Consider the following 17,139-nt stretch of genomic DNA (forward strand, 5'->3'; position numbering starts at 1 on the left):
AAAGTGGTTCTGAGGTCTTTCATCACGGGAGGTGTTCTAAATAGATGTTTCATTTTTGAAGCGATGGAGACAAGGTATCTCGTGGACTGAGAAGTGAAGCGTTTCAAGAATGGGAAGAAAGTAGAATAAATACCCAAGAAAGTGGGCAGAGGGGTCGAGGTGCGGACACTAAAAATGACACATTCTATAAGCTCGGGTGTACGAGCTGCAACGAACCAACACATTACAACAGACCCCTCTGGGATCCCTCACATCCCCGCATCTGGCCCCCGTGGTAACTGCAGGAAAATAAAAATAGAATCGAGGGGCGCCTGGGTGGCTCAGTGGGTTAAGCCGCTGCCTTCGGCTCAGGTCATGATCTCAGGGTCCTGGGATCGAGTCCCGCGTCGGGCTCTCTGCTCAGCGGAGAGCCTGCTTCCCTTCCTCTCTCTCTGCCTGCCTCTCTTGTAATTTCTCTCTGTCAAATAAATAAAATCTTAAAAAAAAAAATATTTAAAAAAAAAAAATAGAATCGAATGTTAGGGCAGTAAGGGACTTCTGAGCTTATCCAACTTAATGCATTCACTGTAAAGAAAAAAGCCCAGAGAGGTAAAAGGCCCGAGGCACTGGGCTGAGTGCGCAGCTCAGTGGGCCTTGCCAGTCTTGGAAATAAAGGATGTTGGGAGTCACAGGCTCAAGCGACTGGGGGTAGGCTTCCTACAGCCCAAAGTGAGCCCAGGGAAATGGCAGGCACATTCTCTTATAGTTGAAAGAAAACAGCCAAGTCTGTTCAAAACACTGAAGCAATGTTGATGTAAAGTGGCATTAAAACATGATTCTTCCGCTAGTCCTTTCTGCATGCTTTTTTCCCCTTAAAAAAAAAAATCCCAATCTGAACCAAACTGGATTTCTGATTAGTTATATGGGAATTTAGATCAATTGACAAAATAAAAACTTTGATACATTTTCCAAAGACACATTCATTGGGATTTGACACAAATGGATATCAAAAGATATTTACAGGAAAAAAAAAGTGCACTCTTTCACACATACACCCACACACTGTGAGAATTTCACAAGTATACCACCACACCTCACACAGAGGACCCCTCACAGGCTGATAGTCAGTTGACAAAATCTACACGTTATTCCAGTTTTCAGTCACAAGTAATCTCGTCAACATGTGTAAAAAATGGAGCAGTATGTTCCAGACTTTTATTCCAGGGAAACCTACCTTGTATATATGAAGGTATACATATAAATACACTTTTAAGCAAGAGAGAAACCCATTATTTGCTCTAGTTTTTCCCCAACTCTCAATCTGAAATAAAGAACAGCACATATACAAAACTTTGCCTTGTAGAAATAGCCCTTTGTTTTGTGAGGCAGGAAAAAAAGGCAGCCACAGTATACTTTCTTACAATACGTTTAGGCATCGGAAGGGCTAAGTTTATTTTTCTAGTTAATGAAACTAAATAATATCTAGCCTATAGTCTTATACTGATTTTACACCATTTTGCAAAGTTTTATACCAAAATTTTTATTTTGTTCAAAATACATATGCTATCTTTGTCCACATTTCACTCCAAATCCCCAATAACCACCTCTCCCCACTCCCGTAGAGGGCCTTTGCTTTGTAAAAGCGTTGAAAACAAGTCATTGTCGACGTGTGTTTGGAGTCATTATTCCATGACACTCAGCCCTAAGGTGACTGGATTTTGTAAGGCTGCTTAGCATGGGGTTTCCTACAGGAATCAGAGATTCATGTGACCGAGAGGGGCTGTTTTAGGATATCCGAATCAACATTAAAAGAGGACATCAGTGGCCACAACCGAGTAAAGAGAGTATTACTGCACCATGAGCTCCCTCCTTATGCCAACTGCATTTGTTCCCAAACTGAAGAAATGATCACACGAGAGAAGGAGGGAGAAAACTCTACAGGACCCACGTGGCGCCCGATGTGCTACTCTTGCACAGGTCAGATTATCAAATCTCACCATAGTCTCAAAGTACAGTGGGCAAGAGAGAGCAGGTGTCATTGTGCGGAGAAGGAAAGTGAGGCACAGGGAGGATGAGGGACTTGCCCAGCTAGGGGCAGCACCCAGGTCTTGGTCCTGGGCCTCGGGCACAGCGATCCTCACAAACACACGGTGTAGCTGAACTCCCCAGAGAAGGGCCCTGATCATACCCAGAATCCTGACAATTCACCACTCACCATATTGTAATCAATCGTCCGTGTGGCATTTTACCCAGCTGGTTCTACTTTATTTTCCTACAGTTTCTAGAAATAGCCTTGCTACCGATCAAATGCCTGTTAAGCAGATTGCAATAGATCCTTCTTCATTTGACTGGACAATCTGAATGAAACTCCAGAGACCTTGGAATTCAGTACAGAGCTGCGGAAAGACGTTAAACCACTTTTGTTGTACTTTTTCATCGCATTTGAAACTCTGATCTAATCCCAGGTTGCAATAAAAATACCAAGATACCAAAATGGAAAAGATGGTCTTTCATAAGGTCCTAAAAAGTTTCTTTGCACCCGAGGCCCTTAAGGCACCCGAGATCGCACCGCTATTTGGGAGGTGATTAGCCAAGAGAGGGCCAAGAGGAGACTCTAGCCCCAGGAAAATAGAGAAATGTAGGCAGGCAAAGAGTGCAGGGACAAGAAAATTACGGACAAATTTGGGGCATTTTGATTCCAGGGAGTTGTTACGTATTATGGTAAGATTAGCTATTTTAACTAAAAATACACAGTATGCCTTAGCAGGAAGGGCTGCTGAGAACCAGAATTTATCTACCTTTGTTTGGCAAAGAACAATATTGTGCTGCCGGGGGCATCTGGCCTTATTTCACCAAATGTCACAAACCCCGGTGAATTCTTGACAGCACTTAAAGGGACAACTCAGCCCTTTTTACGCCTGAAAATCTAAGCGGGGAGCCAATTTTTAAAACTGTTCCTGAGTTATAGTTTCTTTAAAATAGTTACTCGCTTTTCCCAGCTATGCTTAATACCAACTGCTTTAACCTTTAAAAACCAGCCCGGCACAGATTTCCTGGTTGACGACAACGGTCTCACCCTCACACACTCACACAGTCATGTTATGATTTTCGATACGATTAAATTAAAAATACCTTTCACTGCAGATGCTCTAATCTTCTATACATGGATAGGTCAGAAATTGTGTGTAATGAAAAAATTGTGTCACAAATAAAGCCCATCTCCATTACTGATTTTCGATATGAAACAAAAATGGGCTTTTCATTTACTGGGGGGGAGGGGGGGTGAGGCCACACCACTGGCCCCCAAATCATAATAGAGGGCTGGCGGCACATTCCCATTTTTTGGTGTAAGAGTGGCAGATCCCCCACCAGCAATATAAATACTTTTTTTTTTAAATCATCCTCTCCTTGAACATTTATAAAAAGAAAAACTATCTACAGTAGTGTATCATCACTAATAGAAATTTCTTCCCAGTTCTATTTCAGAAGGCGTCAAATGATGTTCTTTAAATAAACTATAAATACCCCATGTATTCCTTCATGTCTGGTTGTCCCAACTTCTGCTTGCTTTTTTTTTCCTTTTTTTTCTTTTCTTTTTTTTTTTTTTTTTGGCAAATTAAAAAGGCTTGTGGCTTCCTCTCGCCGACTGACGCATCTGAGGCTCAGCGTGGCACCCTGTGGTAAAAGTACATGTAGCCCAGGTCCTTGGGGGGCCTTTCTGAGGCACACACTCTGTGGTCATTGTAGATCACCCACCTGAAAACAAAAGACAGAAGAACTTGATGGATTTCAGTCAGTCCCAGGAAGCTTTGCTGAAAACAAGTTACTGTGCCATACTTCAGCGAGTTGTTCGAAGATAAGCAAACTCAAGCCTACTGTATAAAAAGAGAGAGTGCTGGTGGGAAACTGTAACTGCCTTTTTTATTCTTGAGCGCAATCAAAAGGTAGTTACGAAAGGAGTCGCCAAACATTTTAAGCCCTTTGGTCTCAAAATCCCTTTTGTAGAAGTCCACAGATGGCCTCAGAAATTAAGTCAAAGAATCATGTACGGCAGTGTTTATTTCAGCCTGAGGTGTAAAACTAGGTCAAAATAAGAAGTAAAGAGCCATGCAAGTGAACTATCCCACAACTATTAAAATGTCCTCGGGAAGCACCCGGCTAGCTCAGTTGGTAGAGCATGAGACTCTTAAAATGTCTTCAGAAAATATTTGGTAAAGTGAGAAAATACTCACAATATAGTATGACGTGGGAATAGGGTTAAAAAACTATATGTGCCGTGTGCATACTTTAAGCTTTTAGAAAAGCTGTACATACATTTGTATGTATGATGTACGTGTATACAAACGTATACCCTCTCCCAGTGAAAATAATATAAGAGAAATGTATCGAAACATAAACTATGATTATCTTTAAGTTTTCAAATGACATATTCTTTGTTATATTTCTGCATTTTACAAATTCCTTACCATAAATTTTATTGCTTTTTGAATTATAATTAAGCATTTTTCTTAAGAAAAGTGTTTTGAAAACAGCATCATGTTAGGTAATAAAAAGAATTTACTATCAATCAAGTGCCTGTGCTCAACTATTTCATTAATCAAGTTAAGAAGACAGCGCTAAAAGACACACCAAAAGGGAGCACAACTAAGTCCCCAGTGGGAACCAGTGTCTCCCACAGTGTGTGGCATGGTATGAGAGGTCAATGTCCCACCAGGACAGGGCAAGTTTCTAGGTTTCTCCGGCATCCATGTGGCTGAGCACTGCCTCAAGCAGGAGGCTGAGCCGCAGGCTGCTTAGAGGGGAGCTCACAGAAGAGAACCCAGAGGGCTCAAGGGGGCTAGATCCCTAAGGAGAAGGTCCTGAAGAGAGCAGCAGCCTTACATCCCATAACCATCTCCTTCCCAGCTCACCACACATCCTGCGATTCTACCGACAGAGCCAAGAAGCCTACTGCAAGACCACAATAGGGCAAAACAGTGGATGTGTAAGGATGCCAGATAAAACACAGGATACCCAGTCAAGTTTATATGGCAGGGAAGTAACATTAAATAAGTTTTTGTATAAATGCATCACATGTAATATTTAAGACATGTTTATACTAAAAAGTTATTCATTGTTTATATGTAATTCAAATTTATCAGGGTACCTGGTTTTTTTGTTTTGTGGGCTAAAACTGGCAATCCTATGGAGGTCCCAAACACACACACTTTCTGCTGCAGGATGCATCTTTATTTTGGGAAGTCACTTTGGTAAGATGGTTCAGAGTGGCTTTGAATGCCGGCTCCAACATGGCTACTTCCGGGCTAAGTTCCTGCTACTCAGCTTCTCTGAGCCTCAGGGTCTTGATGTATAAAATGGCTTTGAGAGTATATCCCTATAAAATCATCGTGAGAACCAATGGGATAATATGTGCAACACCTCGCTGAGAGCCTGGCACACAGTAGGTGCTCAATAAAACACAGATAACATTGATTTTCTAAAAAAGACTCACCTTCCTTCCTTTTTAATATGGCAAACATAATGGCCACTCATTGTAGATGTTCCCATGTGACTGATGAAAGCAAATAATTCATACACTATGAAAGAGGAAACAACTCTGTTACAAGGCAGCATTTCTAGAAACCAAGAGCACTTCTGATCAGAATTTAAAGGCAACAATGGTGCAACCCAGCAACTGCTTACATGGAAAGACAAAGTCTATTTTGCCTTGCTATGCTGAGAACACACACCCACACACACTCACCAACTTCAACCTGCAAATTCATAATAACAAATTCATAATAACACAGGACATAAACTATCCAAGCACAGCTGGCGTTTAATTCCTATCTGGAAGAGGATTCAAAATCCCACAGTTGAGTCTGGTGGCAAGCTCATGGTCTAAAGGGGCAGTCCCGGCTCTATCACTTTTAAGCAGCATGAGGATGAAGGAGCTGTTTCCTCTCTCTGAGCCCGTTTCTTCACTGAGACGAAAAATCCACCCACCTCACAGGGTTGTATAAAGCGTAAATGAGCAATTCAGACTAAAATACCATACAAATGTCAGGATTATGAGGAAGACAGCAGATAGCTGTTGTCATTTATAGACAGGGATAATGCTTCAGAATATGCTTCCTGTCATTTCTGACTTGCTCACAATAAACTATATGGGACCAAAAGTCAGACTTCATTCTTTCTGAACAGGGAAATACATAGCCTTTGAGTGCAAGACCAATGTTTATTCTCTAACAAGTACCTCCTGCCGTCTATCAGAGAATTTGGTACATACCCATTCCAGATTAATTTCAGCTCAGGCTCCCCTTGCCTGGGCTAGACCTACACAGCACAGAGTGGATTCCATGGACCCACGGAGTGGGTACCTGTCCACTCTGCAAACTGTTACGGGCTATGACGTATAGGTATAGAAACTGAGCACCTTCTTGCAAACTTTCATAATAGAATGTTTGTGAAATCTAATAAGGAAAAAATGGGCTCACATACTCATTTTTCTAGTGCTCTATTTTTATTCCATTTTCCAAAGTGTTGTTTCTGGACAGACCCTTTCCCTCAACCCTCTCTCACTCATTCCTTCTTTCCCTTGCTGTTCACCAGGATCATCTACTTACTCAACTGAGAGTCCCCACCTGCTCCCCCTTCACCACATCACGCGCTGCTGATCACCTCCTCCTTCCTCAAGTATTTGCCCCCAGCCCGTAACAGTCTCTTGGTTATGGGAGACTAGCTGACTCATTGGCTCCTCCTCATCTCCCTGACCTTTAAACACTGATGACCTGGAGCTCAGACCACAGAATTTTCTTTTCTCTATGCTGATTTTTTCCCTCTCTTTGGGTGATCTCATCTAGTCTCATGGTATTAAATGGAAAGATTTTCTTAATTTCCTGAATGTTCATTGCTAATGTACAAAAATAAAATTGAATTTTGTATATTAATCTTGTTTCTTACAATCTTGCTATACCCACTTATTAGTTCTAATAGTTTCTAGTAGATTCTTTGGGATTTTCTATATACAAAATTGTATCTGGGGCGCCTGGGTAGCTCAGTGGCTTAAAGCCTCTGCCTTCGGCTTGGGTCATGATCCCAGGGTCTTGGGATTGAGCCCCGCATCGGGCTTTCTGCTCAGCAGGAAGCCTGCCTCCCCCTCTCTCTCCACCTGCCTCTCTGCCTACTTGTGATCTCTGTTTGTCAAATAAATAAATAAAATCTTTAAAAAAAAATTGTGTCATCTGCAGGAAGAGATAAGTTATACTTCTTCCTTGCTAACCTGGATGGCTTTTATTTCATTTTCTTGCCTAAATGCCTTGGCTAGAAGGTCCTGTTACAAATGCTAAATAGAAATGACAAGAGTGGGGATAGCTGGGTGGCTCAGTCAGTTAAGCATCTGACTCTTGATTTCAGCTCAGGTCATGATCTCAGGGTCCTGTGATGGAGCCCCACATCAGGCTCTGTGCTCAGCAGGGAGTCTTCTTGAGATTCTCCCTCTCCTTCTGCTCCTTGCCCCCTTCCCTCTCTAAAAAAGAAAGAGAGAGAGAGAGAGAGAAGGAGGGAAGGAGGGAGGAAGGTAGGAGGGAGAGAGGAAGGGAAAGGGAAAGGAAGGAAGGGAAGGGGGAAAGAAAGGAAGAAAAGGAAAGAAAGAATGAAATGGAGAGAGTGGACATCCCTGTCTTGTTCCTGATCTTTTGGGAAAAGCATTTAGTCTGTCACCATTCCGCATGATATGAGCTGGGGGATTTTTGTAGACGCTGGCCGGTTGAGGAAGCTCCCTTTCATTTTCAGTTTGTTGGGCATTCTCTCCTCTTATCTATCTCAGTTAATGGTGACTCCATTCTTCCATGCAGGACAAAATCTTGGCTTCTCTCTCACATACATCTATTTTTTTTTCCTTTCTGGTACATTTTTTAAGTATAGTTGACACGCAAGTTACAACAATTTCAGGTTTTCTCATGCTCTTCACACACATCCAATCCATCAGCCAATCCTGTCAACATTTCCTTCAAAATATATCCAGAATCCAACCTCTTCTTACCACCTCCACTAGTAATGTGTGATCCTAGTTACGATCATCACTTGTCTGAATTTTTACAACACCCCCTTATCCGGGCTTCCTGCTTCCTTCCTTCCCCTCTACTGACTATTCTCAGTATGGCTGTCACAGTGGCGTTTAAATGGAAGTCAAATTATATCTCATCCTGTATCTCAGAGTAAACTCTTCCTTTTATAAAGATCTATGAAGCCTACCTCCTCCCAATTCCCCTCTCATTTCACCCCAGCTACTCCTGCTTCCCCTTCACTCCACCCCAGCTACTCCCTCTCTCTCCCTCACTCTACCTCAGCTACTCCCTCTCTCTCCGTCACTCTACCTCAGCTGCTCCCACATTCTCCCTCACGGCACCCGTGCTACTCCTGCCTCCTGGCTGCTCCTCAAACACACCCAGCACGTTCTGGCCTTCAAGCCTCTACATTCATTATTCCTTCTTTGAAACACTTCTTTCAGATGTCGCAAGACTTACCCCTCACTTCACTGAGGTCATGGATGAAATGTCACCTCAGAGAGGTCTTCCTGCACCAAGTTATACAAGAACAACTCTCCCTTCCACTCCCACCTTGACCCCTAAGCTCCCCCCAACCTTGCTTTATTATTGACTGACAACATGAAGTAACTCCCGCCATGTCCAAACCCACCTGTGTATTTATTGTCTATCCCCTTTATCTCTGGCTAGAATATAGCTCCATAAGGATAGGAAGTTGGTCTGTTAGGTTTACTGAAATGTTCTTGGCACAGAAAATGGTGGCTCAGCATGCAATAGGCATGTCATAAGTATTTGCTGAATATATAAATAAATGTGTGGATTAGAGAATAGCTCTGTTCACTCCATTTCTTCATGTGTTTTTATATCATCTTACATTGTATATATTTTATAAACCACCTACCAAAGTATAAACTGGAGTTAAAGTTAGTAAAATAATTATTAAAAAAGAAATGACTCGGGGCATCTAGGTGGCTCAGTTGCTGAGTGTCTGCCTTCAGCTCGGGTCATGATCCCAGGGTCCTGGGATCGAGCCCCACATCGGGCTCCTTGCTCGGCGGGAAGCCTGCTTCTCCTCTTCCACTCTCCCTGCTTATGTTCCCTCTCTCGCTGTGTCTCTCTCTTTAAAATCTTTAAAGAATCTCTCTCTTTAAAATCTTTAAAAAAAGGAAAAGAAAGAAATGACTCAGAGGAGATTGTTTTTCCCATCCTTAAATTTTTGTTGCTGTCATACCAATTTATGACAAAAAACAAACAAACCCAAGTTTAAAACCAGAATTCAGGCAAAAACAACTGTGAATGACAATCATTTTGCCTGGCACTTAGTTTCTGAGATGGTGACCTAAGAACCCTATTCTGGTCTGCCCTCCCTGTTGTCCCCTAACACTAAGAACCTGCCCTACCCAGTAAGCGAGGGAGAGTGCAGGCAGAGAAATATTCAGATTTCTTGACCCTGGTTGGTTTTTGTTTGTTTGTTTGTTTGTTTGTTTAATTTATTTATTTGACAGAGAGAGACACAGTGAGAGAGGGAATACAAACAGGGGGAGTGAGAGAGGGAGAAGCAGGCTTCCTGCCACGCAGGGAGCCCGATATGGGGCTCCATCCATGACGCTGGGATCATGACCTGAGAGGAAGGCAGAGGCTTAACCCCTGAGCCACCCAGGCGCCCCGACCCTGGTTGGTTTTTAAAACTCTTCTGGAATCACCTGTATCACAGCCCAATTCTTCAGCTTGAGATACAGTATTGGTCTCCCGAAATGAAGCTGCTCTTAGAATTTTCATGAAATAAAGAAAGGACATGACAGCCCAACCAAGACTTCCCTCCACCATGCACTCTTCCCCAAAACAGTGACTTAACTAACTGCACAGACTCTTTAATGAGCAATGTCCATGTTAAGCCAGGTCGTTCAATGACATACTGCTTGGATACCAACACAGCCAATGGGTTGACAAAACAAGTCGACAAAGAAAGGGACTGATCCATACAGTCCATATGCCCAAACATGTCATTAAGCCTCCCAAGGCATTTCTCCTCTCTTTGGTTAAAAACAATTCAGTGTATACTCAGAATCATAAAAATGAGTTAAAGGGAGAAAGGATTAGCATAAATCTTAGTCCTAAATTAAAATTAACCATGTTAAAAAAAAAAAAAAAAGGGGCACCTGGGTGGCTCAGTGGGTTAAGCCACTGCCTTCGGCTCAGGTCATGATCTCAGGGTCCTGGGATCGAGCCCCACATTGGGTTCTCTACTCAGCAGGGAGCCTGCATCCCCCTCTCTCTCTGCCTGCCTCTCTACTTGTGATCTCTCTCTCTCTCTCTCTCTGTCAAATAAATAAATAAAACCTTTAAAAAAAAAATTAACCATGTTTATCAATACAAGCATCCACCCCATGCATTATTCAAGATCTCCTGCTGGAACTGACAGCAAAAGAGAGCATCTCTCTCAACACATTTGCAAAAACTCAACAGGTAAGAAATCTCAATTAGTATTTGCTTCCAAAGAGAACACAAAAGTGAATAAACCTAACAGACAAGCTACTACTGATTCTTCTCCAAGTTCTCAGAGGCCCCCTTCTAAAAAAACAGCATCAGTGTACATGCTCCTAAAAGATGTGCAGACCCCTTTTCCTGTAGATAGAAAAGGCAGTTTGAGTCAAGGCAAATCACTTTTTAAAATATTTTATTTATTTATTTTAAGAGAGAGAAAGCATGTGAGCACAGGATAGAGGGGCAGAGGGAGGAGAGACTGTCTCAAGCAGACAGGAGCCTGACACTGGCCACAAACGTATGACCCTGAGATTATCACCTGGGCCAAAACCAAGAGTCAGACACTTCACCAAATGCACCACCAGGTGCCCCTCAAATCATTTTTAAAATGCTGACCTGCACAGAAGAGCTAGACAACATTGCCTAAACCATCATGTCCCTGTAGAAAGCCAGAATTAAACAGGTTCTGAAACTAGCAACTTTGCTCCTCTTTCCCTCTCCCAACAAAATGTATCCTTCTTTGAACATAGGAAAATGGTTCCAACCTTTCTAATATGCAGAATTTTTTCCTATCAAAATTTTACCACCCCTACCCCTACCCAACAAAATGGCAATGGTGCTCTGATTTTACTTTTTGAAAAAGCACCGTCAGACAACGAATGTGACACTTGGAAAACAGAAGAGGCAGGCAGCCTGTCCTTTCATGTCCTATGGAGGAATGGCCACCCAAGGACTGTCTAGGGTAGGGGCCAGCATACTGCAATGACTCATAAGCCAAATCCAGCCCATAGCCTACTTTTGTACCACCCAGGAGAAAGGGGAGGAGGAGAGGGACAAAAATATGACATGACATGACTATGGCCCACAAAGCCTGAAATATTAATATCTGGTCCTTTAGAGGAAAGGTATGCTGGCCCCTGGTCTAGAGGGATGAAAGTTCATGTCACTGTTTACTATTTTTTTTAACATTTATTTTTTGCATGTGTGAGAGAGAGAGAGAGAGAGAGAGGCATGAACAGGAGCGGGGCGGGGAGGAGGGGCAGAGGGAGAAGCAGACTCCCCACTGAGTAGAGAGGCCTATGCGAGACTGGATCCTAGGACTCCGGGGTCATGACCTGAGCTGAAGGCAGATAACCAACTGAGCTACCCAGGCTCCCTCACTGCTTACTACTGATTAAAGCTACCAGAATTAGTCAAGTTACTCATTAACATATAGATTTTTGTTTAGTAAAAGTAGAAAAATTTCTGTCCAGTAGAACATATAACTTCAAGGATTTATGATCTAGAGACACTAATTTTATATTTAACTCAGCAATCAAATTATCTTTAATTATTCTAGCTTCTCAGATGCTTTGAACCGGTAATAACAACTAGGTGGTTCCCTCAATAATTAACGAGTCGAAGAAAATCTGTGATTTGTGCTCAGTTTAGATGTACCTGAAAATCATGACATTACCTTCTTGGAAATTATAGTCCGACAACACATGATGACCTAAAGCAGCTCTAGATTCAGGAAGGCAATTCAACTAATTTGTATTTTATAAACCCTATAGCATCTATGTATATTTGAAAAGCAGTAGTACCTCACAAAGGTGTACATTATTTAGTCAGTCTGGAGAGAAGGCACAGAACACACAAACACCAAAAGACTCCCTGAAATGACCCCCAAAACCCCAGGGGCCCCACAGCCTTCTGGTGAGAAACCCAAACTGAGTTTTCCAACTGAATCTTCCTAACTTCAATAATTTGTTCCCATTACCCACCTCTAATTCCCTCTGTACAACAGAGGGGAAAATATCATTCTCAATTTACTAACGTTTAACTCACAAACACCTTCAGTCTGCAAACAATTTCTACCCAGAACAATTTGATTTCCCTTGCCCCTGCTCTGAGAAAAGACCAGTGGGAGGTACAGAGAGAGAAATGGTTGGATCTGGGTTTGGAGCTTTTAGAAAACTTCAGAATACCCCCCAAAAAAGAGCAAAAGGAGCGTTTGGGTATATCAATAACAGCTTCAGGCAGCTGACAACAAGGACAGAATCTTTAAGATCTACAAATTGCCTCCCCAACGCCACACAGCTCAAAATTACCAAAACCTTTTGACTTCTCTTTATTATACCACCTAAAACTCCAAATATCAAACAATTGCCTCCATGCTTCCTAGTTCTCAATCACTCATACTTTAGTATAAATTAGTTTGTTTCAGAGTGACTTCCTCTTTACTTCCAATAACACCATTGGGGGAAAAAAACCCACAGGAATTACAAACAGGTACTGAAGTGGAATGAGCATTGGACCCCAGCTGCACTAGGGGGCATTGCCCTCAAGTAAATCACTGCTGTGTAGCTCCCATGGGGCTGCACCCTCCTGCTCTGCGGATCCCATTCCCGCTGCAATCTTCAGGGAGCCTGGTGCATTAGGAGCCCCACCATTACAAAAACGAAATGTCTCTCTGCTCCCCTTCCTGGAAAATCTCTGCTGCCCTAGAAGCTCTCAGAGCCATTACAGTGATGCGGCTGAGAAGCCAGAGCAGCTTTTGAGTAATCACAGCCTAATCACATTTTAATTACACTGGCAATCAGTGAGTTCTGAAAGAAAGAAAGATAGATTAAACACTAAGTGCAACATAGAAACAGAAATAATTTTGCAAATGACAGAAGCCCAGATAGGTCAAACTAAAGACCCAATTTTCCACTTTTTACAATTTTTAAAAACTCAACAGAAAGGTGATAGCCCTCAAATGTGCAGAACATAATGATAAAGAGAACCTTGTGAAAAATAGAGTCCCGCCTCCCTTGAGATTTAGAAGATCTGTGGTAAGATGAAGGATGAAGTGTACTGCCTTCAAAATCACACAGACCTGAATTCCCAGATGGTTCTTCCACCATCCAGGCCCCTAACGTGTTAGGTCCCCATTTGCTCATGTGAACACCTATCTGCAGGAGTAAAGGCAAGCTGTCCAGGAAGTGCCTAGTGCACAACAGGCGATCAGTGAAGGACAACCATTATCTGACCCAGTGTTATTAGCACTAATTGTTCTGAGCAAACTAGACAACATGAAAATAAGTTTCATTCAATGACATTATTTTCTCATTCAAAAAACTGTAAGAGTTGGGGCGCCTGGGTGGCTCAGTGGGTTAAAGCCTCTGCCTTCAGTTCGGGTCATGATCCCAGGGTCCTGGGATCGAGCCCCACATCAGGCTCCATGCTTGGCAGGGAGCCTGCTTCCCCCTCTCTCTCTGCCTGCCTCTCTGCCTACTCGTCATCTCTGTCTGCAAATAAATAAATTAAAAAAAAAAAAAAAACTGTAAGAGTGATTTTTAGTTAACATATTCCCTAAAGAATTTGATACAAGTGCTCCTTTAAACCGTGTGCTTATAGTCACATTTTTTTCCCATTCAAACTCCTATCTTGTCATTATTTTCAGTGTTAATATGGTGTAGGATGTCCCAGCAGCTACTGTCCTCCTTCTCAAGGCAATAGTAACCTCATCTGGCTTTTAGCACGGTGGCTCTCAAATTTATGCTGAATCAGAATGGCCTAGAGGGGCTGCTGACCTCCAGATCACTGGGCCCACCCCCAAAGGCCTAGAATGGGGCCCAACAATTTGCGTTTTTAACCAGTTCAGAGGAGATGCTGTTCACAGGAGATGCTGATTCTCCTGGTCCAGGACTACATTTGAAAGGACCATGCTTCCCCTCTGCGTACAAGCTAGGAGGGAAGAGGTCTCCACCCTCAGGCTCCAAGAGTGGGGCCAGTGACCAGGGGAGGGCTCAGTGGCCCAAGTCTCAGATTGCCAGGACCTTCGCTGAGAACTCCAGGACAATGCTCAGCTGGATTTTAATCTGGAGAGATACATAGTAGGAGGCACTGGCAGCCAACTTGTGACCATTAGGAAGAGCCTGAGACTCACACCAACCCAGAGAAGTACAGCCAAGGGGAGCAACCAGATAAAAGGGTTTCAGTCCCAGAATCAAGGGCATGCCTCAAGTCAGGTCTCCCCAGCACTGTCCAGCTCTTGTGATGCAATACTTCCCTTTTTGCTTGGTAAAGTGTGGCTCAGCTCTCCTGCCCCTTACAGCAGAACCCAGAAAACTGAAATTGCTGGTTTTACTTGGTTTGACTCTGTCTGTTTTGGCTTTCCATTTTGCTCCTAGAAAATGATTACTTAAACTGTTAAATTGTCTTCATACCCCCAAGCCAAATGCTTCCATCAATTCACCAACCCAAAAAGAGGTCAAAAGCAATGTTGTGGGCATGTAAACAACCTACCTACACAGAATACACATCCCCTAGGAGTGAACCTATGAATTCAATGTAATTCTAATGAAATCCTTACAGAACGGCTAATTACAAGATTAGGAACTTTCCAAAATTCAGCAGTAACAATTTAGAAAATATAATGGGAAAAAATTTGTATTCATAAGTAATAGAGAAAATGTAATTCTGAGAAGAAACTCAACCAGAAATACACAGGAAGTTTATGAAGAAAACCATACAGCTTTGCAGGGGTGGGAAAAAGGAGAGATGAATTTAAAAAAAAAAAAAAAAAAAAGTAGCATGTCTCTGGCCTGAAAAATTCAGTATTGTAGACCCACCAGGTATTCCCAAGCTAATGTGCAATATATGAAACTCTCATATAAATCAATAAAAAACTGATGAAAACCTCAGTAAAAATGGGAAAATGGACCAAACTAAATGAGGAAGTGGTTAACACAAGAAGAAAAACAACAGCCAATAAGTGTATGAAAAATAAGGAGAGTTCTTAGCCTGACTGCACCAGTGGAGGGATGGGGGAGCAGGAGAGCTAGCAAAGCTGCCTTTCTGGGGGGCAATGTAATAATACTCATTAATACCTCAAAAACAGGCAATTTTGACTCAAAAACTTCACTTGTAGAAATGTACGCTAAGGAAGTAATCAAATAAGGGCCCAAGAATGCTCTTTATGGTGTCATTTTTAATAGGGAAAGAGGACAGAAAAAAAAGAAACTTATGTTTCTTATTTCTTATTCTTAATGTTTATTACCTAAATAAAGATTGAAGGAGACATTTGTTGTACTTCTCTCAACAAAATTCATCCTTTAAAAATTTATTACTTAAAAATAATTGCTGTCGTACATCTGGGTGGCTCAGTTGCTTAAGCGTCTGACTTCAGACCAGGTCATGATCTCATGGTCTTCAGATGGAGCCCCACGTGGGCTCCCTCCCAGCTCAGTGGGGAGTCTATTTCTCTCTTTCCTTCTCCCTCTGCCGGTCCCCCTGCTCATGCTCTCTCTCTCTCAAATAAGTAAATAAAGTCTTTAAAAATAATAATAGTAATAATAATTGCTGGCACCTTCTGAATGTAAAAATAGCCCCATTATTGGAAACTCTTTCTGTAATTGTCTTTCTTTTTTTAAGAGTTTATTTATTTATTTGACAGAGAGTGAGAGCACAAACAGGGAGCATCAGAGGGAGAGGGAGAAGCAGGCTCCTAGCTGAGCCGGGAGCCAATGGAGGGCTCAATCCCAGGACCCTGAGATCATGACCTGCGACAAAGGCAAATGCTTAACCAACTGAGCCACCCAGGTGCCCCTATAATCATCTTTTATTTAAATAACAATTAGCTGACCTAAAATCAGGTATGTAAATTATGGTATGGCTATACAATGGGGTATTATTAATACACATTCAGTGATCTAGACATGTATATATAAAATAGCATTTATAAAAATCATGTAGGGGCACCTGCATGGCTCAGTGGGTTAAAGCCTCTGCCTTCAGCTCAGGTCATGATCCCAGGGTCCTGGGATTGAGCCCCACATCGGGCTCTCTGCTCAGCGGGGAGCCTGCTTCCTCCTCTCCCTCTGCCTGCCTCTCTGCCTACTTGTGATCTCTGTGTGTCAAATAAATAAATAAAATCTTTAAGAAAATAAATAAATTAATTAATTAAATAAAATCTTTACAAAATAGCATGTATAGAATGTTTTATTTTATAAATATTTGTATTTATATTCATTTTCTATAAATGAATATAAATAGAAAGGTCTAAAGAATATACACAAGGCATTAATAGTGGTTATGACCAGGCAGTAGGATTGGAAGTCGTTTTTATTTTCTCTTTTCATAAATCTGCATTTTCTCAAGTTCTTAAAATTATTAAATACACTCTTAATTATAAGAGAAATAAATCCTTATAAACATTAATTTTAAAAAAAAGAAGTAACTGACACATGAATTCAGGTGCTAGTGCAGCAAAGTATAAGAAATCACCTTTTTCTTTTCCTGTGACTTATGCAATGTAACACAAAATGGTGCACTCCCAATTCCTCCACCTGGCACTTGGAGGAGGCAGCACAGGACTATTCCTGTGGTCACTACCTCCTGATCTTCAGCCATTCTTCATCCAATCATTAATTCTCTGATCCCCTCCGGTGCTCAAGGCACAGTGCTGGAAAGGCTACTTTAAAAACATCCATTCCTCTTAAAAATCAGATACAAAATGCATTTGATGAGTTGGGATGGGTTAGGCTCTTTTGGGTTTTGATAATTAAAATTTTCACCTACCACTGCTTTTAGCTTCATTATATCCTGTACTTGATGTCTCACAGTGCATCTCTGTCTCCTTCTCTACCGTCACTCTAATTGTGGGGGAAGTGAAGAGGGAGAC

The 17,139-nt window shown here is 42.0% G+C and overlaps 1 protein-coding gene across 4 annotated transcripts in view; it reads right to left on the reverse strand.

The window, feature by feature from the left end:
- Nucleotides 1–507: 507 nt before the first annotated feature.
- Nucleotides 508–17,139, reverse strand: part of USP13 (ubiquitin specific peptidase 13) — a 113,531-nt gene continuing 96,899 nt past the window's right edge. For all 4 annotated transcript variants that reach the window (XM_046003049.1, XM_046003048.1, XM_046003047.1 and 1 more), the window contains exons 20-21: nt 5,471–5,555; nt 508–3,735 (exon numbers count right to left, since the gene is read on the reverse strand). In XM_046003049.1, coding sequence (XP_045859005.1) covers nt 3,642–3,735; nt 5,471–5,555 — 179 coding nt within the window. In that variant the 3' untranslated portion in view covers nt 508–3,641. The remainder of the gene's footprint in view (nt 3,736–5,470; nt 5,556–17,139) is intronic.

The sequence above is a fragment of the Meles meles genome, chromosome 4 (genome assembly GCF_922984935.1).
Source record: "Meles meles chromosome 4, mMelMel3.1 paternal haplotype, whole genome shotgun sequence".
In the NCBI taxonomy this organism is placed as follows: Eukaryota; Metazoa; Chordata; class Mammalia; order Carnivora; family Mustelidae; genus Meles; species Meles meles.